The sequence below is a fragment of the Ranitomeya variabilis genome, chromosome 6, assembly GCF_051348905.1.
Source record: "Ranitomeya variabilis isolate aRanVar5 chromosome 6, aRanVar5.hap1, whole genome shotgun sequence".
NCBI classification, from domain to species: Eukaryota; Metazoa; Chordata; class Amphibia; order Anura; family Dendrobatidae; genus Ranitomeya; species Ranitomeya variabilis.
In genome coordinates this window covers 217498996-217524697 of record NC_135237.1, presented here as the reverse complement: position 1 = coordinate 217524697, position 25702 = coordinate 217498996, and the positions used below count along the sequence as shown (strand labels likewise).

General features: G+C 41.8%; 1 protein-coding gene across 6 annotated transcripts in view; it reads right to left on the bottom strand.

Moving 5' to 3' along the window:
- The window catches only part of MTRR (5-methyltetrahydrofolate-homocysteine methyltransferase reductase), a 1305783-nt gene that overhangs the window by 1024037 nt on the left and 256044 nt on the right, over positions 1–25702 (bottom strand). For 5 of the 6 annotated variants that reach the window (XM_077269440.1, XM_077269443.1, XM_077269446.1 and 2 more), the window contains exons 5-6: positions 11242–11596; positions 8557–8679 (exon numbers count right to left, since the gene is read on the bottom strand). In XM_077269440.1, coding sequence (XP_077125555.1) covers positions 8557–8679; positions 11242–11596 — 478 coding nt within the window. The remainder of the gene's footprint in view (positions 1–8556; positions 8680–11241; positions 11597–25702) is intronic. The other variant, XM_077269445.1, reaches the window with a different exon arrangement.

Below are 25702 nucleotides of genomic sequence, written 5' to 3'. Positions count from 1 at the left end.
GATTTAGCAAAGTGAGGCCCACTAATCTAGATAGGCAGAAAATAGAAAGTGAACTATGCGGTCAGCAGAAAACCCTGCAAAAACATCCACGCTGAGTATTCAAGAACCCCCGCACCGACTGACGGTGTGAGGGGAGAATATCAGCACCCTAGAGCTTCCAGCGAGCTAGAAAATCACATTTTGAGCAAGCTGGACAAAAACACTGATAATGCAAATGATCCAAAGTATGCAAACTGGACTTAGCTTTTCTTGCATGAGGCAGATGGCAAGGAATCAGGAGGAGACCAAATAGGACTGAATACATCGATACCAGGCAAGAGACTAAGTCCTAAGGAGGACTAAATAGGGAAAACCCACAGCTTAATGAAACAGCTGAAGCCCAGGCATGCCGAAAGACATGACTCATACAGTACCATTAGTGACCACAAGAGGGAGCCCAGAAACACAGTTCACAACATTTGTGTGTCAGAAACCTTACTAATTATACCTTTATCTGCACAAATCAGTTTGTGCTCTGTTTCAGCCATAAATCTCTTCACAGTACGATGATCATGCTTAAATGAAATATCTAATCTTTTCATACTATGTCTAAGGCATTGCATTATTTGACACTTTTCAGCAACAGAGATCCTTTTTCTTTCTCATTGCTTGAAACCTGTGGTCTGCTTAATAATGTGGAAGGTCCTTCTTAAGTAGTTTTCCTTTAATTGGGCTCATCTGGAAAACTAAGTATCAGAGGTGTTTGAGATTGATTTCAGTGATCCAAATAGCCCTGAGACACAATACCCATCCATGAGATTCACAAACAAAAAAATTACATCTTTATGACAAAAATCCAATTTGCATAATAATTTGGAATGCGGTATAAACATTTATTTTGTAGTTCCAGATTAATCATTATCTCCAATTTCAGATGAATTTTAGGCTATGTTATTACCATTTTTTTTTGCTGTTCCTTTATGCAAATTAAAAGTTGCATTTTACAGTACCAGCAAGTGCTGTGAGATTTCAGAAATGTCATGCACACGCTTGTTGTTTTCCTGACTGAATTTGAGAACTGCAGCATTTTTTCACCTATAGAAAGCAATGAAAAACTGAATAAAATGCTGCAAAAAAATCAAATTTTTTTTGCTGCGTTTTTGTGGAGTAAAACTCAGTTTATTAAAAAAATAAATAAATCATTGTTTTTACTGGCCAAAGATCACATTTTGGCTGCAGAAAAAATTCAGAAAAAAATGCAGCAAAAACGCTGGGGGTGAACATAGCCAAAAGAAGAAGCTGTCATATGTGTATATATGAAGAGTAACACTATTTCTAGCAATGTCTGACTTTAAATCCTGCAATTTTCACCAGTTTCCTACATTTCGTGCAGAAACCAGCTACTATGATTTCTCCCATAAACTGCACAGAGACATGAGGGATTCCAACAGTCCTGCATCTATGCAGCATGCATTCAGATGCCACATGAAGGACATAATACAGCAGTACTGGGAAATTTAAGTATGGGAAGAGAAAACACAAAGGGAATCTGTCAGCAGGTTTTTGCTATGTAATCTTTAACCCCTACAGCATGCTTTCGGCAATGCTTCTCTTATCAAGCTCAGTGGATTTGTTTGCTTGCAATGATTGTTTTAGTAGCTTATCATTGCTCAGACACAACTTCTTGCCTACATTACCCTGCTCTCAGATGAAACTATATAAATTACAAAGATAGGTGTCTTAAAATACTGACACAACAACTTATGGACTATTGAAGGGGGATCCTACTGAAAGGTTTAATGTTGAACTGAACAGCCTACTTATGGTGTCCTATGATAAGGGATTGATATCTAAAAATGAGAGAGACTACATGTTACAAAAGATACCAACTATACCTGTCTTTTATGCACTCCCTTAGGTGCATAAGGGTTTGTCACCCCTTAAGGGACGACCGATTGTCTCAGGGAATGACTATCTCACAAAACTGTGGGGTCTATGTGGACAGGATCCTGAGACAATTTGTTACGGCTTTGCCATCATATACGTGACACTTCAGACCTTTTGAGGATATCGTTGTGGAGAAAGACACTTTTGTAGCATCAATAGATGTTGAGGCGCTGTATAGTAGCATTTCCCATGACATGGGCCTCAAGGCCATTGATATTTTTCTGAGATCCAGGGGTGTTCAGTTCATGGAACACAATAGGTTCCTAAGTCAACTCATTCATTTTATATTGACTCCTAATTATTTTCTATTTGAAGGTAGGTTCTACCACCAGCTCAGGGGCACGGCTATAGGTAGTCCCTGTGCCCCCACCTACACCAATCTGCTCCTGGGCTGGTGGGAGGACACCGTGGTGTTTTGTGAGGATCATTTGTCTTGGTGGCGTCTCCAGATATTATTCTGGGGGCGCTACATTGACGACATTTTGATTTTGTGGACGGGTGATGTCCCCTCCTTTGAAAAATTTGTTCAGGGTCTCAACATTAACAGTATAGGACTCAAATTCACGTTGGAAATTGACTCAGACTATCAATTTTCTGGATGTCACAATTAGGAAGGATGAGGGGGGTCATCTGCAAACCAGTGTTTTTAGGAAACCAACTAACTGAGATGGAGTAGTCATCATCCCATCGGTCTCAGGAGGGGGATTCCTAAAGGCCAGTATCTGAGAGTAAGGAGGAATTGCTCCTCTGATATCTCCTTTTATAGAGAGACACGTGAACTCAAGAGACAGGTTTGTTGAAAGAGGTTACCCAATGAGCATTCTCCATAAAACATTTAAAGAGGTTGAACCTATACCACAAACTCAACTCCTTCAATCTGGAACTAAGAAAGGCTCGGAGTCCCTACTGAGGCTGATAGGGAATTATGATGACTGCTCATATGAAGTGAGGAGTATTATATTATCAAAAAACACTGGGATATTCTATTGGATGATAATGATATTAAAGAATTTTTGCCACAAACACCGGCTATTACTTACAGACGGGGAAGATCAGAGCTCAATTGGTCAATAGTACTTTTAATCCCCCAAGAAAGATCGTTACCTGGCTGGATAAAAGACAATCTGGCACGTTTAGATGTGGTAGCTGTTCTTTTTGTGATTTTGTGGCAAAGGGTAACCAGTTTACTAGTGTCAACACTGGACGAGTTTTTAACATGAGACATTTTGCAAACTGTAAGACAAGTGGTCTGATTTACCTTTTCACATGTACATGTCCATTCAACTATGTTGGTAAGACCATAAGGGAACTCAGGAGGAGGATTGGAGATCACATCGGGGACATCAGGCATGCCAGAGAGACCCCATCTCAAGGCATGTGTGTGAGGTGCACCGAGGTGATCTAAAATCCTTTTCATTTAAAGTCATTGAAGTAATTTCCCCATTTATCAGGGGTGGCAATTAGGATAAAAAGATTCTTCAAAAGGAATTGAGATGGATCCACAGGTTGAACACTATCTCCTGTGGGCCTCAATGAGCAAACAAATTTTGGTTGTTTTTTATGACTCCCTGTGATGTCGTATGTTTGAACGCCTTCAAAGCCTGCCAAATATATGATTTTGTTTTATGGTCCTATGATTCTAATGATTGGTTATATAAACTTTTTACTATGCACTACAGTGGTAAAATCTAATATTATACTAGAATCTCAGATATCAATCAAACAATACAAATCGTTTTCATATTTTGTGCCAAGATTTTTTATATGGCAATTAATATGAGAGGGGCGAAAAATATGGCGCATAGGAATCGGGAATATTGATATATACCGTTGGTTTTTTGGTTCCACCTACCGCAGATGAGTTGTTTCCATCCTGCCGAGTATATAACAGTCTGCGCCTGCGCATGATGGAACGCATTCCATAGCTTTGGCGCCTGCGTGCAGTGGAACGCATACCACAAGCTTGGCACATGCGCGCGATGGATCCTTTTGTCACTTCTGCGTCGGCGCAATTGAATAGAATGCAGACACGGATAGACACGCCAGTATTTCCGGTAAGTGAGACGCACGCCGGACCACATATGAGACGGACCTGCTAATTAACGGTATCTATATTTGGGGCATACCGGGCATTTCGTCCCAGGCACCTTATTGAGAGGGGATTCACCCTGTGACCTGATAACCATATCACTACGAGCACATAATGATGATTAAGCTAAGCTGTTTTCTATGACATGTATACTCCTGATGAACCTCATGCTAAGAGGGGAAACGCGTTGAGTCTTATATGTATGGTGGTACAGGCTTATGTGAATATGGGGAATTGAATTGTCCTGTTGTACTCCAATTGTGGAGGTTTTTTCTGGGTGAGCCGCACTGTTAATTGGAGCCTTTGGGGGTGGGCTCCAACTGGAGGTATAAATTACACTGTGATGAATATCTATGTATTGGCATAATTGTGATACTATGCTTCCCCAGCATTCCCAATTCCTTGTATCATCCACATGTTAGCCCATTATTTGACAGGATATGAGAGAACACTGTAGCATTTTAGTTTCATCAACATCCTTGTCACAATCAATGTGTTAGGGTCCTGTTTGGGACAGACGACGAGGAGCGGGGGACACCATTTTAGTTTTATCTTTATGAGGGTGCCAACCTCCGCTGTTAGGCAGGGACAGGATAGGGGTTTTTGCAGATTATGGCCAGTTATCTTCTGATCACCATTAATCCTGTTCCCTCCCTCAAAAATCCCACGTTTTGATAAGGTGTTTCTACCCTATTCCTAACAGGGATACAAGGAATAGAAGGGACAACCGAAGTGGAGCAGGGGCGCCACTGCGCAGGATATAGGGTGCCAACCTCCGCAGTCAGGCAGGGATGTCTGAGGCCTAGAGATAGGGCAAGGCACCATCATTGGCCTTCTCTCTATATATATATATATATATATATATATATATATATATATATATATATATATATATATATATATATATTTTTTTTTTTTTATTTCTTGGTGATGGTATTGTTTAGTGCACCGGTATTTTGTATTAATAAAGAATATTTTTATAGCATAATTAGGGTTTCTCTGTGAGCTAGCTAGCTGACTAACTTTACTCCATTAGCATTTTTTCTCTGTGAAAAAAATGCTCTCAGATGAGGTAGCAAAAATCCGCAGGCAGATTCCTTTAATGGAAAGCATTAACCCTGTTTGTGCATGGCTGTGTTGTTCTCTCTCCTCCCTGCTTATCCCTTCTCCATAGTAGTCTGTCATGTTTTTAGCAAGATGGATTTTAGAAATTTTTCAGATACAATAATCAATACTGGCCTCTCATACAAGTCTTTTTTAATACCCTCTTCCATTGGTTACATATGAGTATACTGTATATAGAGGTCATTTCCACACTTTAGACACTCCCCCGGAAGGCTCATTCAGCCGAAACGCACGTAGGGATTCTTTGGCGCCACAGCAGGTCATCGGTAATTACTTTACTTCACTGGCATTTCCCTGTCTTTGTTTTGTGACTATTCACTTGACTGATTGCTACTTTTTTGATAGGTTTTCACCTTCAGTAATTATTTCAGTCACATTTCGTTAGCAGGAGTTTTTTTCATTTCAATTCCTTTTACAAATACCTTGTAAAATTGTTGTTGGCGCCATCTTGTGGCTGACTCTGGTATATATATATATTTTTCTAGGTAACACAAGACCTCTCTAAGAAACTCATATAGATAGGCCACAAGAATGTATAGTTAAAAAATACAAACTTTATTTCAAACAAAAGAGAAAAGGTATCTCAATCATAAATATAAACACATGAATGTAATGTTAATGATGCCTTCAATCTAACATAGGTCCTGGTGAAAAAAATCCATATAGTATCTAAGTCTCATACAGTATAAACATATCATTCGATATGCCACCTAGTGGCTATTAATATAGGTGCATCAATATGATAACGGCAGCTATACAGACAAGTTAAAGTGCATGGTGCCTATGTTTTTTATATATATATATAACCGTGGCTTATTTTTTGTTTTATTTTATAACGATACCACACATGATTAGAAAAAATCTATGGTGTACCCATACATATAATTAGCCACTGATATGCCTCAGATACTCCAAAGCCAAATACTGATATCAAACTTAATGGACTGATGTGCTCAGCCTCCCTGTAATAAAGTGCAAATGTGCTGACAGGAGGTACTATAGAGGAACCTGTGTCAGAGATCTAACAATAGTGTTGTAGCATAACAGACCAAAGTCCTCTGTATGCGGTATAAAGGCTCCCGGAAGAAGAATATACATTGAAACGCGCGTAGGGGTTCTTAGGTCCGGTGTCTTCTGTCCTGGTAACTATGCCACAGGTTTCAGTTCTTTTAGTGTGCAGCCTTTACACCGCATGTAGAGGACTTTGGTCTGCTATGCTACAACACTATTGTTAGATCTCTGATACAGGTTCCTCTATAATACCTCCTGTCAGCACATTTGCACTTGATTACAGGGAGCCGTTATACCGCATACAGAGGACTTTGGTCTGCTATGCTACAACACTATTGTTAGATCTCTGATACAGGTTCCTCTATAATACCTCCTGTTAGCACATTTGCACTTGATTACAGGGAGCCTTTATACCGCATACAGAGGACTTTGGTCTGCTATGCTACAACACTACACTATTGTTAGATCTCTGATACAGGTTCCTCTATAGTACCTCCTGTCAGCACATTTGCACTTTATTACAGGGAGGCTGAACACATCAGTCCATTAAGTTTGATATCGGTATTTGGCTTTGGAGTATCTGAGGCATATCAGTGGCTAATTATATGTATGGGTACACCATAGATTTTTTCTAATCATGTGTGGTATCGTTATAAAATAAAACTAAAAATAAGCCAAGGTTATATATATATATAAAAAACATAGGCACCATGCACTTTAACTTGTCTGTATAGCTGCCGTTATCATATTGATGCACCTATATTAATAGCCACTAGGTGGCATATCGAATGATATGTTTATACTGTATGAGATTTAGATACTGTATGGATTTTTTTCACCAGGACCTATGTTAGATTGGAGGCATCATTAACATTACATTCATGTGTTTATATTTATGATTGAGATACCTTTTCTCTTTTGTTTGAAATAAAGTTTGTATTTTTTAACTATACATTCTTGTGGCCTATCTATATGAGTTTCTAAGGCTACGTTCACATTTGCGTTGTGCGCCGCAGCGTCGTCGCCGCACCAAAACGCATGCGTCGTGCGGCCCTATCTTTAACATTGGGGCCGCATGGCGCCGCATGTACATGCGTTGTCATGCGTTTTGGTGCGTCGTACGCCGCATGCGGCGTTAGGGCGCACCTGTCAGGGCGCGGCAAACGCAACATGTTGCATTTTTTTTGCGGCGCCGACTTTTTAAAAAACGCATGCGTCGTGTTTGCGTCGCTTTTGCGTCGTCGATGCGCCTTTTTCCCCATTGATTTGCATTGACAACGCAGACGACGCAAGTACTTGCGTCGTGGTGCGTTGTACGACGCATGCGTTTTCCAAAAAAATTGCAAAAATTGTCTAGACTTTGGGGGGGCGCATGCGGCGCAAAACGCTGCGTTTTTTGTTCATAACGCAACTGCGTTTTTGTTTGCGTTGTGCGTTGCGGCGCCGACGCTGCGGCGCACAACGCAAATGTGAACGTAGCCTTAGAGAGGTCTTGTGTTACCTAGTAATTTTGAATGTGTTATGCTATATATTTATGGACTAATTATGTATATATATTTTTCTACCTTTTGTTTTTGGTATTTATCTTAATTACTTTCAATAAAAATATTCTTTTAATACATTCCATTTGCAAATTGGTTTATTTACACCTCTTTTTTAATATGATTTCTATATTTCTGGTGTAGAACCTATCTTTGTCCTTTATTCCTCCTTGTGGAGTTTCACTTATATATTTCATATGTTTTTCTTTGCCTTCCTTCAATGGAAAGCATTAACCCTGTTTGTGCGTGGCTGTGTTGTTCTCTCTCCTCCCTGCTTATCCCTTCCCCATAGTAGTCTGTCATGTTTTTAGCAAGATGGATTTCAGAAGTTTTTCAGATATACTGATGAGTTCAAGATGGAGAGGGGAGAACAATTGGTGGCTTATAAGTGGAAAAAAAGGTATATATTTTTGCTATACATCATATTACAAAGAAGAGGGTGTTTACGTTCAGGACTTTAATGAGTCTAGTTATATTCAGCATCAGACACCTAGTACTAGCGTTTCATGACTATGTGACCATCAGAACCAATAGAAACAGTGGTGCTGCCACTAATGCCTACAGTGGTCACCGAGCACGGTGTCAGAGACCAGAAAATAGATGAAAATCACTTCTGTCTTCTCTCCGAAGCACATAGCATTCTCTGACTGTCGATATACAATACTAGGCTGCCAGACCAAAAATTGGTTGTAACCCTTTTAAATTTAAAAATAAACCTAACAAAAAAGACTGACTAAGTAATAACACTAGTTGACACCATAGCTCGTCAGAAAAACATATATGCTATGCTAAATTAGTAAAAAAATTATCAACCCTTAGTAACATTAGAGTTAGTCTCAGTAACTACAAAACTGTGATATTTACTGAAATATCAAGCTCCAGCATTAAAGTCGTTTTCACAGCATCTTCTGTAGTGAGTCTTTTAGCTTGTCTGATGGGTACCATAAAAATCTCATCTTCAGGGTACAGCAAATTTATATCAATTTCCTGGAATGAAAGGAAATGCAATATTCAATGGCTTATTCACTATTTTACTTGCACAAAGAAAAAAATACTTTGGTTCAGAAAATACTTTTCATTTCTAACTAAATAAATAAATAAATACATAGATAAGTTGTCATTCAGCAGACTTCTTCATACGCAAGCCACAAGATTGGCTGCAAAGACAGTCTAAAAAGGTTTCCTGCCCTGGAATTGAACATTTGGTTACAGGCTGCCTTACAGATTATATTTAAACACCTAAAACCCTAGCAGCCAGAAACCCCAATTTTCAAATACTCTACTATCTAAGCGAACCTTCATGATGTCCGGACAACCGAAAGCATGCATCACAGCAGTGCGGCAGCTTTCAAACGCTTTCAGAGAAAGCAGTAAAAAGCTGACCCGGAACTATAAGGAGAGACTAAAACCCAGCAATCTTCTCCCTGCCCTGCTCCAGTCGATAGATGGGCCACATGAAAAAAAAAAACAAGAAAAATGAACTCAAAATCAGAAGGAATTTCAATTCTGAAACCTTATATATAACTGTACTGTAAGTATTTATTCATACAATTGGTATCCAGCACTATATGGCAAAAATATTTGTCTTTTTTATTGGTAGGTTTATAGCGGTAAAATTAGTATTAGACTTCGCACAGTGTGTTTTGTTCTATAGAAATATTTTTGCATCGGGCTCGGAAGGGAGTGCACAAACTGGTCCATTACAACTTGCTCTACCATCTGCGCCGGGGTAGGGGACTCCGGCTGTAACCACTTTTGGAAGAGGTGCAGGAAATCAAACATTTGGGAGCGAGGGGATTTGTCATGCCGATATCCCCAGCAGTGGACCAGTTGTGCCCTGACAGTATCACCCCAAGCGCGCCAAAATTTCTGTTTTCAATTTTACATTTTCTTTAGCATCCTGTAAGGCCAAATCATAGTAGGCCTATTGTGGCTCTCTCCCATTAAGTATGACGCCAAGACTCCTGTCCACTGATCTGGCGGGAGATTCTCCCTTTCGGCCACTCTTTCAAAAATGGTGCCTATGTGTGATCACCCGGGGTAATTTTTAAGGGTCTCCTCAACGCCTACCGGGCAGCGAAATCATCAGCTGGGTTCAGAGGTGCCGCAGTGTCACGAATTGCCTCTGTGAATAACTCAATCTGCTGTAGATGTTGTTGGAGCTGTTGCATCAGTAGCTTACTTATCTCTTGTTGTGCCAGCTGTTGTTGGTGCTACTGCTGGCTTTGGACCAGGTGCCTGATCAGCTCCACCATTTTGTCTGACCACTGTTTGATCCTTAAGGGCAACTTCACCCAGGACTCACAGTTTGTCCACAGCCGACACACTTGCTTCCTGGGGTTCTTACCTGCACACACTTCTAGCATTTACTCAGCTGTGGTAGATTGACTGGCTCGGCTTCCTGTAGAGGTAGAGACAGCAACAATGTCTATTTACTGTCCGGCTGGTTTATTGCAGTCCACAAAAACCACATCTTCAGAAAACGTAAATGCAGCTTTCGTCCGGCAGAAAATAAAACAAAAAAGTAACAAGTCCATTCAATAGTGCTGGTTAGCCCACCTTGCTTAGAGTCCAGTTGCTTAGTCCTTTTAGCAAAGGCTTTCAATACAGGAGATTTGCAATCTCCTCAATGTGACTTTGTCACAATACATATAATACATAATACAACAGCGTGGTTGTTGAGGGAGGGTGGAGAGACAAAGGAATGTCCAGTCAATGTCCTAAAAAACAGGTGCAGCCAGGATTGGGGAATGAACCTTAACCAGTCAGTGGGGAAAAATACAATAGAGTAGTGACATCATCTCGCACACCAGGGACTGGACATGCCCCTTTTATGCTGGGCTTAAAATCCCAATAGCAGGCCAGAATCTCTCTCTGACTACATCGGCATCATGATGAGCACACTAGGCTAAGTAACCTCTGAGACCCCTGCAAACATTCTGCATTAGGCCCCTGTATACCAAACCTTAACTATTAACCCTCTAATCTCCATATAGGGACAGTTATTAGTTGTTACGTGTGTGGGCTGATATTGGATGTGTGTGATTAGGTAACGTGGGTGGAAAATATCATTAGGTGATTGTGGGTTTCAATGTGTGGCTGTGAGGTATTGTTGTGCTATTATTGTATTAGTGTTCGCATAGTATTAGTGTAGTGTATCCAGCTTGGGTATAAAGATACATGTATGTAATATACTGGAGGTGTGTGTGTGTGTGTGTGTGTGTGTGTGTGTGTGTGTGTGTGTGTGTGTGTGTGTGTGTGTGTGTGTGTGTGTGTGTGTGTGTGTGTGTGTGTGTGCGGTTTTGTCTCAGTCATTTTTTTCACACACAGTATATAGCATAAGGAACAGAAAGCGTTAAGGCATCAGTAAGTTGCATATTAATGGTTACTAGTAAAAGCTGACAATAATATCGGACCTCAATAAAGGTGTAGGAGTCCCCTAATATTTTTTGCGAGAACTCGCCCTATTTCAGGCTTCATACATCCAGCTGGTTGGTTTTTGGCCACCACCTTGTCATGCTATTGTGCAAACAGAGCAATAACACTTACCTTTGCTATACAGTCAAAAATCTGTACATCCAGATGAAGTGGAGAAAGAGAAGGAATATTAAGGCTACAATCACACAGAGGAGGCACTGAATGAACAAGGGAATGTTCAACTTCTTCTTTGCAAGTATCTGACTCAGCTTTCTGTAAAGATGTATAAGTTAATGTCAGTTCACTATGAAGACTAATAGTTTCTATGTCTATGTCCAAGTTTCCTGGTACTTTCATAATATCTGGGTTTTTGTTGTTTACATCCTTGAGTTCTCCAATCAGTTTTTCATTTTCTGTCCGTGTTAAGAATTCTTTTTCTAAGGCAACCCAAAGGTCTTTAATCCATGGATCTACAACCAACTCTAAACTGAAACACAGAAAAAAAATCAAGATTATTTGATTGAAGTGAGCACAATATATAATGGCAATTGATAACGATATTTATGTGGAAGAACCAACAGGCTAATAATATATGCAAACCACCTAGATAAGGCTACTTTCACACTAGCGTTAACTGCAATACGTTAAAATGCGTCGTTTTGCAGAAAAAACTCATCCTGCAAAAGTGTTTGCAGGATGCGTTTTTACCCCATAGACTTGTATTGGCGACGCATTGCGACGGATTGTCATACGTCGTGTCCGTCGTACGACGTATGCGTCGAAATTTGGCGACACGTCGTCGGCAAAAAACGTTGATTGTAACCCCCAAATCTATATAAACCTGGCCTGGGCCTTCAACCCCACATATGCCAGCAACAAGCCTACAGACAAGAAGCCTGCCAGCAAGACCCCAGGCTGCCAGCAAGACCCCAGGCTGCCAGCAACACTCCAGGCTGCCAGCAACACTCCAGGCTGCCAGCAACACTCCAGGCTGCCAGCAACACTCCAGGCTGCCAGCAACACTCCAGCCACTATAGAGCCAGTGTGAGTATTGCAATTTTTGTGTGCGTCTGTGTGCCTGTGCATTTGTGTGTGTATAAGGTACTGACTACAGCAAGAGCTTAAAACCTGAAGAGAACCAGAGGCCTGCCATCGTCCTGCAAAAGCCAGTGCCATGCTAGAGTCCAGATCCACCCTGATGCCAGCCACTGTGAAGACATGCAGCTCCTGCCGGAGGACTGTCAGCCTTTTTTACGTGTGTGTGTGTGTATGCGTCTTCTGTTTGGGTCCACCTTTGTGCCTTTGTTGTATATATGTGTATTTGCATAAAGCTTGCTTGTGTGTGTGTGTGTGTGTGTGTGTGTGTGTGTGTGTGTGTGTGTGTGTGTGTGTGTGTGTATTTTTGGTACGGCTGTGTGCTTTTGTATGTATGTCTTCATGTGCCTGCACCTTATTATGCCATCACCAATCTTATGCCTGTTCATGTGGGGAGGGTATGTGTCCACGTTCAGGATTGCATCAGGATTTGGTCAGGATTTTCCATCAGTATTTGTAAGCCAAAACCAGGAGTGGGTGATAAATGCAGAAGTGGTGCATGTTTTTCTATTATACTTTTCCTCTAAGGGTATGTGTCCACGTTCAGGATTGCATCAGGATTTGGTCAGGATTTTTCATCAGTATTTGTAAGCCAAAACCAGGAGTGGGTGATAAATGCAGAAGTGGTGCATATGTTTCTGTTATATTTTTCCGCTAATTGTTCCACTCCTGGTTTTGGCTTACAAAAACTGATGAAAAATCCTGACCAAATCCTGATGCAATCCTGAACGTGGACACATACCAGGCATGTTTGTGTGCGTCTTGTTGATTGCATGTGCATTTGTCCATGCCTTAATTGGTTAATTGCCTTTTTCTGATGTATTTACTAAGTATAGTGGTCTGTGCAGCATGTGGTTTAAATGTTTTTTGTTTTTTTTAAATCGGATGTATTTTTGCAAAGTCTAGTGGTCTGCAGATTGAGGTTTGAATGTGTGAGCGTGGGTTTTTTTTTTTTTTTTCTATTTAAAAGTGTTGATTTTCTTATTACTGTTGAAACCATTCGCAGTTGATGTACTTGTATTTAAAATAAAGAGCATTTCAGCTCCTAACTGTGATGTAAAAAAAAAAAAAGAAAAAAAAAAAAGAAGAAAATAATAAAATGTTTATTAAAAAAATGTCGGTAGTATCATTTCAGAAAGGTAAATTTAAAACTGGTGTATGTACCAATGGTTACACATGCAATACAGAGTTGGTTGAGGGCTCATTTTTAAATAAAAATTATACTTTAAAGGTTTTTTGGGGGAGGTGATTTTTGAAAATAAAATGTGGTAAATATATTTTTACATGGTGGGTTCACATTTCAAAATATATTTTTTTGGGACATGGAAATGAATGGTATAACGTGCACCTGTTTTTGGGTTTTGGTGTTCACCTTTAATGAACATTTCTCACATCATTTTAGCAGGGTGTTTATCGTTAAACATTACCTAGTTCAGGGGGTGGTCTAACTATAAATCCATTATACTTATTACAGATACACCAGGGACCATATCTACTCAGCAGCCCACCAGGACCACAGCCACACATCTTTAAAAGTAAGTTTTGAAGACCCCAAATCTGCTACTTCAATGTGTAGAGCAGATTGCAAGTGTCTTAACTTACAGAGACACCAGGACCACAGCCGCTGCCGCCTGTCTTCCCCACCAGGACCAGCCCACCAGGACCAGCCCACCAGGACCACAGCCACACATCTTTAAAAGTAAGTTTTGAAGACCCCACATCTGCTACTTCAATGTGTAGAGCAGATTGCAAGTGTCTTTTAACTTACAGAGACACCAGGACCATAGCCGCCGGCCTTGCGACCGCAACAATGTCCTCTTCAGACAGCCCTCCTCCACAGCAACAGCGTGTATCGATAAGTTAACACAAAAAATGTTTTTGGTTTTTTAATTTACATTTTTGTTGATCAGTACATGCATAAATTATGTTTAAACAGGAAGCTGAATCAGATGAGGAGCTGTCAGAAGGGGGCGAGACGGGTGGAGAGATGCAAGTGGAGGAGGAACCAAGTGTAAGTAGTGGTGAAACAGTTGCTTCACACATCACACTGCACCATACACAAAACAGATTTTCATACATAACTAAACACAGAAAACATATGCCTACATTAAAGAGATTTTGTTTCCTTTATTCCAGTCTCCTGCTGCTCCTGCTGCTGAACAGTCAGCAAACCGTGAAGGTTCTCCCAGCCGCTCCCAGAGTCGGCGGAATCGTCGCCGCGGTCGGCCATCAGTGAGGTTTTTTTTGGGGGGGGATTCTATTGGTACTTTTGTGTTTCAGTGTACTAATTTTTTTGTTTTTCTTCTTTTTTTTTGCACAGGCTTCACGGCGTGCTCCCGCCGAAGACTTTGATGATGATATAGACATCGACTGTCTCATCGAGGAGGTTCGCGAGTGGGAGCCGCTGTGGAACATGGCTGACCGCAGCCATGCCGATAGCAGTGTAACCCGTCGGCTCTGGGACGAAGTGTGCCATAACATCTTTCCGAGGTGGGAGGACCTTCTTCCACAGCAGCAGAGCAAACTATGTAAGTATTCACTTTTCAGTGATGTTTTGAGCTGAATGTAATGTATTGCATTTACCAAATTTTTTTTTTTCTTTTCATTCTTGTCTTCACAGGTGGAAAGGTTAGGAAGCGGTGGCGGTCACTGAGGGATCGCTTTAAGAGGGAATTTAACGAGGAGATGCAGGCCCCGAGTGGCTCAGCAGGAAGGAAGAGGAGCAAATATAAACACGGCCCTGCCCTCTCCTTCCTGAGGCGAACAATGCTGAGTAGAGTGTAAGTATTCTACAGTCCACTAATAACCATGTTAACCTGTCTAACTTACTTTGGTTTCAGTCAGGGCTTTTTCATATCAATATATTAATTATTTTTGTTTTTCCTTTCACAGCACCTTCTCCAGCCACCGGGCGCCTGCATCTTCTTCTGCGCCCTCTGGAGCGATCCCTCCTGAGTCCGCCACCGAGGGCCACGTCGGTAGGCCCCACACCTCTGACCCCTCCTCTGACCCCTCTGTCCCCTCCACTTCATCCGCCCCAAGCACTGGAGCATTATTGCAGCCTCCCTTGCTCGCATCTGATGCTCAACAGAAAGCGTTCCCTTTACCCCACCCCTCTGATCCTGCCACCTCTAGACCACCATTAGGTTCATGGCGGCAGCGACAGAGGGGTCAGGAAAGGAGCTATGCTCCTGAGTTCTTACATCTGAATGCATCCTTCCAAAGCTCTTTCAAAATTTTGGGAGAGCAAGTGACTGCTGGTTTCAACATGGTGCAATCGCGCATCAGTGAAACAAGCCATGAAACCAGCAGTCGCTTGGATAGGCTGCATTCAGATGTAAGTCAGTCTCCGGCCAATCTTTTTTTTCAATCCATGCTCAGGAGCATGGAAAAGCTTTCTTTTGAGCAACAGATGCGGGTAATGAATACCTGCCATAATGCTCTACTGAAGGCCCTTCACGAACCCCAATCTACCCCCACACCTCCCCACACATCCACTACAATTCCACCCCAGGCCCCACCCCAGGCCCCATTTCCACACCATGCCCCACCCCAGGCCCCATTTATACACCATACGCCCCAATACCAAACCCAGCCCCAATACCCACACCAGCCCCAATACCAAACCCAGCCCCAATCCCCACGCCAGCCCCATTACCAAACCCAGCCCCAAACCCCACGCCAGCCCCAATACCAAACCCAGCCCCAATACCCACGCCAGTCCCAATACCCAACCCAGTCCCAATACCCAACCCAGTCCCAATACCCAACCCAGACCCAATACCCAACCCAGTTCCAATACCCAACCCAGTCCCCATACCCATCCCGGCCCCCAAACCAAATTCCTTCCCCAATGTTTTCTTCCTTGCCCAGCTTTTCTTCCCCAGTAAGTATTCCCCCTACCCCAACACCACCCCCCTCTGGTCAGCCTCCTGCTTTTACCCCCCCTTCCACTGCACCCCAACCAAGTAGGGTTTCCCCACCTATCGACGTGGTCCAACCTTCCAGCCCCTCCTCCCCTTGTATCTCCACCCCACAGTTTGAAGACTTGTAACATGCTATTTAAGAATGTTAAAGTTTGTTAATGTTATAAAAAAAAATTTGAAAATAACAAATATATTTCTATTTTTTTGGCAAAAAAATAAAATAAAAAAAGTTAAAATAAAATTAAGTATGATTTAAATTCTAGTCTTTGTGTGTGTGGATTCATTAAGGTAATATGGTACTAATAAAAAAGGTAAAATAAAAATAAACACCAGACGTGTGAAAGGTCTAACATATTGGTTTTATTACCAAGAAAACCACGCTTTTGGACCTTTTTTTTTTTTTTGGGGGGGGGGAGAAACACATTTTTTACATAAACAAAACACATGGAAAACATGTCACACAATGATGTCTTGCCATGGAATCCGCCCGACTGGTGACACAAAACAATCCGCAAACTGGTCCCTCATCCTTGTAACAGAACCTGTAGAGCGAACCGAGCTGCTGCGGTAATCCCACAAGGTTGTCTCCAATTTTTCGTCATCCAAGGAAACGGGCTCCTTTGAAAGGACAAAGTTATGGAGCACCACACATGCCTTAACAACCTCGTCTACAGTTGTGGTTTGCAGTTTGATTGCCGTCAGCAGAACTCTCCACTTCGCCGTCAATATACCAAAAGAACACTCGACTACTCTTCTTGCTCTAGTAAGGCGGTAATTAAATACCCGTTTGGTACGGGTTAAGTCCCGGCTACTATATGGTTTCAGTAGGTGCGGCGAGAGTTGAAACGCTTCATCACCTACACAAACATATTGCATGGCTGGTTCACTTGTTCCTGGGAGTGGTCTGGCTGGCGGGAAATCGTATGTCTCTCCATACAGGCAACGACCCATTGGAGAGTTTTTAAAAACTTGAGAATCGTTGGACCGGCCATACGCTCCTATGTCCACAGCAAGGAACTTGCAGTTGGTGTCTGCAATAGCCATGAGTACGATTGAGAAATATTTCTTGTAATTGTAGTACTCCGAGCCTGTACCTGCCGGTTTAGCAATCCTTATGTGTTTCCCGTCAACGGCACCAACACAATTTGGGAAATGGCAAATTTGCTGAAACTGTTCTGCACTTCTCAACCAGATGTCCATGGATGGTTGGGGGATATACTCCGGCTGTAAAATGTCCCAAATAGCCCGACATGTCTCCTTCACTATTCCAGAAATAGTGGAAATGCCCAGCCGGAATTGGTAATGGAACGAAGTCAGAGATTCACCCGTAGCTAGGAAGCTGGAAAAAAAAAAATTGTAAGAAAAAATTGCACAGACCAACAACCTTTTTTTGGGGGGGGGGGTTTCCTGGTAAAGTTTCAATAAATGGCACTGTGAAATTTTTTTAATGGACGGGACACACAATAAAACCTACATGAAACCGGTGTAAAATAGTGGAATGGCCTCAAACAATACAAAAATTACATGCTGCAGAAAATAGTACGCAATATGTCAGCGCAGTATTGTCTGCAGCATGTAATATAACATTAAATATGAGCAATGACATAAAAAAAAGAGGCTTACCGCAGGGTCACCATCAGCCGCTCCGCCGGTGTGATGGCAAGCCTCATCCTTGTGTCCTGCCTTCAGATGACATCCCCTAGTTTTTCAAGCAAATTGTCAAAATGTTCCATCCTCATCCGTACGGAATTGTAGAATTTGTGTGGACTGTGCCGCAACTCCAGGTAGAGAGTGGACTGGACACCCCGGGTCATCCGCAGTTCATTTATCGGATGGATCCATAGTCTTCTCCGTCTCCATTCCTGCAGAAGCATCCTCCGTCTTTCCGCTGCCGCCTCCTTCTCTCGCACTATGATATCCAGGCGATTCGTCTCAAATATAACGTCAGTAACCAAACTCGCAATCCTCACAAGAACACCTTCCATCTCTGCCACAAAACTAAAACCCTCAAAGATGGGCTGTAAAAACAGTAACTATATAGTTTTCCATATTTTCCAGTAGCCAATCAAATTTGGGAGCCTCCCATTTTAAAAACGGATCCGTCGTAAAAACGGATGCAACGGATGGTAAAAACGGATGCAACGTATGCAACGCATCCAGTATTTCGACGGAACCGTTTAGCGGATTTGCGACGGATTCGTCGAAATGCTGTATGCGTTGCATACGTTTTTCACTTTTTTTTACGCATACGTTTTTTCGGCAAAAAGACGATTTGTGACGGTTTGCAGTTAACGCTAGTGTGAAAGTAGCCTAAAATGAGTGACTGGCTGCAGCAGCCAAGAGAATGACAGAGATTTCATCATTGCTGCAGGACTGAAGTGTTGGATTGAATAGAGAAGTAATGTTTTCTATTATGTTAACATATGTCCAGATTGAGGCTAGTTGTTCTAAATCTCAGACCGCTTTTTTTAAGAGGCTAGACAATGTTTCTTAAAGAGAGCTCTGCTGACTCAAAGATATAAGAGGGATATTTCTCACTAAGTAACAAAGAGATTACAGTATATTAGTGGTGGTTTCTCCCAAGAGAGGTATTTTTCCTTTTTGTGCTTTTTTTTTTTTTTTCACTCCCCCTACTCCAAGAGCAATTACATTATTTTCTTGCCAGTATTATCATTTTTTCAGGTCAACTTGTAGTTTTGAAAAACACCATTTGTTTTATCATAGGAAGTACTGAAAAACAAGAAATAAAATTATAAGTGGTGTAAATTGAGAAAAAAAAAAAAACTAACACATCTGTCACTGTTTTTAGCTTTTATGTTTCTGTTGATGGACCAACACCTCTGGCAAAAATTAAGAGACCACTACACAGTTTTAACCCCTTAACGACCGCCGATACGTCATTTAACGGCGGCCGCTAAGGGTACTTAAACCACAGCGCCGTTAATTAACGGCGCTGTGGAAAAAGTGAATAGCGCCCCCCAGAGTCGGATTTTCTCTGGGGTCTCGGTTGCCGAGGGTAGCCGAGACCCCAGAGAACATGATTCGGGGGTTTTTTACCGACCCCCGAGTTGCGATCGCCGGTAATTAACTGTTTACCGGCGGTCGCAACAAAAAAAAAAAACGCGATTTGCCATTTAATTTCTCTGTCCTCCGATGTGATCGCACATCGGAGGACAGAGAAATGTGGTCCCCGATAGCCCCCCAATACTCACCTACCTCCCCCGGTGCTACTCGTGGCTCCCGATGGGCGCCGCCATCTTTTTCCGGGGAAATAATGGCGGGCGCATGCGCAGTGCGCCCGCCGCCCGGCACCCGGATGTTCTTTGGGGTCTCGGCTGCCGGGGGTAGCCGAGACCCCAAAGAACATGATCGGGGTCGGTTTTTACCGACCCCTGTTTTGCGATTGCCGGTAATTACTGTTTACCGGCGACCGCAAAAAAAAAGCGGTCATTCTCTGTCCTCTGATGTGATCGCACAGCAGAGGACAGAGAAATAGGGGGATTTGGGGACCCTGTTATACTTACCGGTGTCCCTGGGTCCTCCTGCTTCATCTGCTGGCCGCCGGCTTCTTGCTCCGGTAAGAAAATGGCGGGCGCATGCGCAGTACGCCCGCCATGATCTGCCGGCCGGCAGAAGAAAATTCTTCCTCTTTTTTTATTTTGGTCACTGTGAGATCCTATCACAGTGATCAAAATAAAAAAAATAGTAAATAACCCCCCACCCCTTTATCACCCCCTTAGTAAGAAAAAAATAATAAAATAAAAAAAATGTATGAATTTCTATTTTCCAAATAGGGTTAGGGTTAGGGGTAGGGTTAGGGGTAGGGTTAGGGGTAGGGTTAGGGTTAGGGGTAGGGTTAGGATATGTGCACACATAGAATGGTTCTCTGCGGATTTTTCCGCAGCGGATTTGATAAATCCGCAGGACCAAAAAGCTGTGTTTTTCCTGTGGATTTATCGCGGATGTACCGCAGTTTTTGTGCGGATTCCACTGCGGTTTTACACCTGCGGTTTTCTATTATGGAGCAGGTGTAAAACCGCTGCGGAATCAGCAGAAAGAATTGACATGCTGCGGAATGTAAACCGCTGCGTTTCCGTGTGTTTTTTTCCGTAGCATGGGCACAGCGTTTTATGTTTCCCATAGGTTTACATTGTACTGTAAACTCATGGGAAACTGCTGCGGACCCACAGCTGCGGAAACACTGCGGATCCGCAGCAAAATCCGCAACATGTGCACATAGCCTTAGGGTTAGGGCTTGGGTTAGGGTTAGAGCTAGGATTAGGGTTAGAGCTAGGGTTAGGGCTAGGTTTGGGGCTAAAGTTAGGGTTAGGGTTGGGGCTAGGTTTAGGGCTAAAGTTAGGGTTTGGGCTAAAGTTAGGGTTAGGGCAAGGGTTGGGGCTAAAGTTAGGGTTAGAGTTGGGATTAGGATTTGGATTAGGGTTGGCATTAGGGTTACATTTGGGATTAGGGTTAGGTTTGGGATTAGGGTTAAGGCTAGGGTTGGGATTAAGGATAGGGGTGTATTGGGATTAGGGTTAGGTTTTGAGGTTAGGGTTGAGATTAGGATTAGGGGGGTGTTGGGTTTAGGGTTTTGATTAGGGTTATGGTTAGCTTCGGGATTAGGGTTAGGGGTGTTTTGGGGGTTAGGGTTGTGATTAGGATTATGGATCGGGTTGGGATTAGGGTTAGGGGTGTGTTGGGGTTAGGGTTGGAGTTAGAATTGGGGGGTTTCCACTGTTTAGGTACATCAGGGGGTCTCTAAACGCCACAGCCAATTTTGTGCTCAAAAAGTAAAATGGTGCTCCCTACCTTCTGAGCTCTGCCGAGCGCCCAAACAGTGGTTTACCCCCACATATGGGACATCAGCGTACTCGGGATAAATTGGACAACAACTTTTGGGGTCCAATTTCTCGTGATACCCTTGTGAAAATAAAAACTTGGGGGCTAAAAAATCATTTTTTGTGGAAAAAAAATATTTTTTATTTTCACGACTCTGCATTATAAACTTCTGTGAAGCACTTGGGCATTCAAAGTTCTCACCACACATCTAGATAAGTTCCTTGGGGGGTCTAGTTTCCAAAATGGGGTCACTTCTGGGGGGTCTCTACTGTTTAGGTATATCTGGGGCTCTGCAAATGCAACATAACGCCCGCAGACCATTCTATCAAAGTCTGCATTCAAAAACAGCACTCCTTCCCTTCCGAGCTCAGCCATGCGCCCAAACAGTGGTCTACCCCCACACATGGGGTATCAGTGTACTCAGGACAAATTGGACAACAACGTTTGGGGTCCAATTTCTCTTGTTACCCTTGTGAAAATAAAAATTGGGGGCTAAAAAAATCTTTTTTGTGAAAAAAATATTTTTTTTTTCTTTTCACGACTCTGCATTATAAACTTCTGTGAAGCACTTGGGCATTCAATGTTCTCAAAACACATCTAGATAAGTTCCTTGGGGGGTCTAGTTTCCAAAACGAGGTCACTTGTGGGGGGTTTCTACTGCTTAGGTACATCGGGGGCTCTGCAAACGCAACATAATGCCTGCAGACCATTCTATCAAAGTCTGCATTCCAAAACGGCGCTCCTTCCCTTCCAAGCTCTGCCATGCGCCCAAACAGTGGTTTATCCCCCACATATGGGGTATCAGCCTACTCAGCATAAATTGCACAATAAATTTTGGGGTCCAATTTCTCCTGTTACCCTTGTGAAAGTAAAAATTTGGGGGTGAAAAGATCATTTTTGTGGAAAAAATATGATTTTTTTTATTTTCATGGCTCTACATTATAAACTTCTGTGAAGCAGTTGGGGGTTCCTAGTGCTCACCACACATCTAGATAAGCTCTTTGGGGGGTCTAGTTTCCAAAATGGAGTCACTTGTGGGGGGTTCCTACTGTTTAGGTACATCAGGATCTCTGCAAATGCAACATGACACCAGCAGACCATCCCATCAAAGTCTGCATTCAAAGCGGCGCTCCTTCCCTTCCGAGCCCTGATGGGTGCCCAAACAGTGCCCTCCCCCCACATATGGGGTATCAGCGTACTCAGGACAAACTGGTCAACAGATTTTGTGGTCCAATGTCTCCTGTTACCTTTGATAAAATAAAAAATTGCAGGCTAAAAAATCATTTTTGAGTGAAAAAAAGGATTTTTTATTTTCACGGCTCTACGTTATAAACTTCCGGGAAGCACCTGGGGGTGTAAAGTGCTCACCACACATCTAGATAAGTTCCTTAAGGGGTCTAGTTTCCAAAATGGTGTCATTTGTGGGGGGTTTAAACTGTTTAGGCACATCAGTGGCTCTCCAAACGCGACATGGCATCCAGCTAATTCTACATTGAAAAAGTAAAACGGCGCTCCTTCTCTTCCAAGCTCTGCAGTGAGCCCCAACAGTGGTTTACCCCCACATATGGGGTATCAACGTACTCAGGAGAAATTGCACAACAACTTTTGTGGTCTAATTTCTCCTGTTACCCTTGTGAAAATAAAAATTTGTGGGCGAAAATATCATTTTTGTGTAAACAAATGCGATTTTTTATTTTCACGGCTCTACGTTATAAACTTCTGTGAAGCACTTGGGGGCTCAAAGTGCTCACCACACATCTAGTTAAGTTCCTTAAGGGGTCTAGTTTCCAAAATGGTGTCACTTGTGGGGGGTTTCCACTGTTTAGACACATCAGGGGCTCTCCAAACGCGACATGGCGTCCGATCTCAATTCCAGCCAATTCTGCATTGAAAAAGTCAAACGGCGCTCCTTCTCTTCCAAGCTCTGCGGTGCGCCCAAACAGTGGTTTACCCCCACATATGGGGTATCAGCGTATTCAGGAGAAATTGCACAACAAAATGTATGGTTAAATTTCTGTTTTTACACTTGTGAAAATAAAAAAAAATACGGTTCTGAATTAAAGTGTTTGCAAAAAAAGTTAAATGTTCATTTTTTCCTTCCACATTGTTTGAGTTCCTGTGAAGCACGTAAAGGGTTAATAAACTTCTTGAATGTGGTTTTAAGTACCTTGAGGGGTGCAGTTTTTAGAATGGTGTCACACTTGGTTATTTTCTATCATATAGACCCCTGAAAATGACTTCAAATGTGATGTGGTCCCTAAAAAAAAATGGTGTTGTAAAAATGAGAAATTGCTGGTCAAATTTTAACCCTTATAACTCCCTAACAAAAAAAATTTTGTTTCCAAAATTGTGCTGATGTAAAGTAGACATGTCGGAAATGTTATTTATTAACTATTTTGTGTGACATATCTCTCTGATTTAAGGGCATAAAAATACAAAATTTGAAAATAGCTAAATTTTAAAAATGTTCACCATATTTCCATTTTTTTCATAAATAATCGCAAGTAATATCGAATAAATGTTACCACTAGCATGAAGTACAACATGTCACGGAAAAACAATCTCAGAATCAGCAGGATCCGTTAAAGCGTTCCAGAGTTATAACCTCATAAAGTGACAGTGGTCAGAATTGTAAAAATTGGCTCGGTCATTAAGTACCAAATTGGCTCTGTCACTAAGGGGTTAAAAAACAAAACAAAAACTTCAAAACAAACACCATTTTCTAATTCAATATCTCCCTTAAAACACGTGGTAGGGGTGCTACAGTGGCACATGACACTCTCAAATAGACATTCCACACAAGAGAAAAAGAGCACAAAAAGTCCCAAATAAAATCAGAATCATAATTTATTTAAAGTTACATAGTGGAATAGCTGATTTCACAGGTGTTAAACCCAGGAACCGCCTATGTAATAGTGGGCGGGAGAACAAAAAAGGCACCACATTAAGTTAAACTGGTGTAGTGAAAAGTATATAGGGTTGTCAAGGGATATAATACTGCCTAACTACAGCCACAAAGAGGTAAGTGTGAATACCAGTAATACTAGCTCATACACCAGCATCATGAATGCTGGCAGAAACCAAGGATGATATGTTATAAGAGGGTAATCAATTCATCCCTAATTCCCAGCATATCCACATGTAAGCCTACAGGGAGCATACTAGAGACAGGCACATGCAATTAATATAGTAACACTTCAAAAAAGGGGGAAATTAGTTAAAGCCATCAACTAGGCATGCACATTAATCCTCACTGTGACACCACAAAAAGGGGGGATATATTCCGAGATCACAAAAAGGTCCCTTATACCCCATCTACACCCTGCATAAACCTTAACGGCACCTCCTTAAAGGCAACCTCATATAAAAAGTGTCAAAATCCTCAAGGCAAATACCATTGCAAATATCTTCTAGAATAAAGTGACAGTGCTAATGAAGTGACACGTGTAAAATATAAAATACATAAGTGAACAATACAATTATAATATACAATCATAAAGTGCAGCTGCATGAGTGTACAAATGCATAAATAAGGATCATAAAGACCATGATTGGTGTATAAAATACAGACACATATTATACAAACAGTAAACACATAACCAGATATCGTTGATGTATATTAAAGTCCCCACATAAAATAAGATTGTCCCAGGCAAAGGATATCTTCAATTGAATGTACGGATCCAACCATAAACAGTAATTCAGTTCCGTCAACATGTAATTAACTATGAAAGACAAAAAAGACAAAACACAGTTAGAATTAAAATGGTTAAATCCAGAGACACTATATCTATAAAAAGGGAACAAAACTTTTCATTGAGACCTGTGTGAGTCATAGTCCCCAGCACTGTGATCCAGCGACATTCACGCTGTACTAAGATCTTTTGTGCGTCACCACCCCTTATACCCAAGCGTATCCTATCAAACCCCCACATATGAAATCCAGCCGGGATACAGTTATGATGAACACTAAAATGACGGGGAATGGTTTTTAGGGTATTAGCATCCACAACATTTTTAGCAACCAGTATGTCCCTGACGTACTCCAGTGTCCTCACTCTCAGCTCATGTGAGGTCAGGCCCATATAAAATAATCCACACGGACACTTAGCACAATATACTACATGTGTAGTACTATATGAGATATAGTCCAAGATCTTAAAGTGTCTTTGTCCGTCCACAGAAGAGAAAAGTAGTGTGAATCAAATTCTTACATCCCAGACAATCACCACAAGGGTAACACACATTTTTTTGTCTACCTGAATTGAATAAGTTTGGAGTCTTCGCAACATAGTGACTGTTCACAAGTAAATCCTTTAGGCTCTTACTTTTTCTGGCTGTCATCAGTGGAGACTCTGGGATCAATTTAGACAGTACTGGTTCTGTTTTTAAAACAGACCAATGTTTCTGTAATATTCCACAAATATTGTCCCATTGATGACTACTGGTGGATATAAACCGAATAGCGGAATCCTTACTTATTCTTTTGCTAGGTGCGAGCAATTCACTCCTAGGGACCGCTCGAGCTTTAGAATGGCACCTCTTAACACAACTCCTGCTGTATCCCGTCCCGAAATCTCTCCCCAAGATCCAAGGCCTGATTCTCAAAAGATAAGTCAGAGGAACAAATTCTCCTCATGCGGAGAAACTTGATGTTTTGGACTCTGATTTAAATGATCTACAGAGTCAACTGAATAACTATTTGACCTCTGAGACACTATCAATTTCTTTAT